The sequence below is a fragment of the Calidris pugnax genome, unplaced genomic scaffold, assembly GCF_001431845.1.
Source record: "Calidris pugnax isolate Ruff unplaced genomic scaffold, ASM143184v1 scaffold501, whole genome shotgun sequence".
Taxonomy (NCBI): domain Eukaryota; kingdom Metazoa; phylum Chordata; class Aves; order Charadriiformes; family Scolopacidae; genus Calidris; species Calidris pugnax.
In genome coordinates, this window is record NW_015091485.1 from 67095 (window position 1) to 67509 (window position 415).

The 415-nt window shown below is 71.6% G+C and overlaps 1 protein-coding gene across 1 annotated transcript in view; it reads left to right on the forward strand.

The window, feature by feature from the left end:
- The first annotated feature begins 358 nt into the window (after positions 1-358).
- Positions 359-415, forward strand: part of SNRNP40 (small nuclear ribonucleoprotein, U5 40kDa subunit) — a 15842-nt gene continuing 15785 nt past the window's right edge. The window contains exon 1 of the mRNA XM_014961695.1: positions 359-382. Coding sequence (XP_014817181.1) covers positions 359-382 — 24 coding nt within the window. The remainder of the gene's footprint in view (positions 383-415) is intronic.

The window sequence follows — 415 nt, forward strand, 5'->3', positions numbered from 1 at the left end:
CGCCGCCATTTTGCCCCCTCTACACCCCCCCTTCACCTTGCGGCACCTCTTCACTCCGCCAATCGCCAGGCGCGATGATGAGAAGTGGCGGACTCTAGCCAATCAGTGCTATCCGTGCTAAGTTGAGCCCGCCCTCCGGGCGCTATCAGCCAATCCGCGTGGAGAAAGCCCGCCGGCACCCGGCGCTTGGCATGCCGTCACCCGCGCGCGGGAAGTACGATAGAGAAAGGCGGGCTATCCGGCCGTTCTTCACCAATCGGCGCGGCGGAAAGCGGGCCCGCTGGCCAATGGCGGAGCGGGAGGGCGGGGCGGAGCGGGAGGGCGGGGCGGAGCGGGCGGGCGCGCGCGGGCGGCGGCGATGATCGAGCAGCTGAAGCGGAAGGTCCCGGGGGGCGGCCCCGGCCCCGGCCCCGCT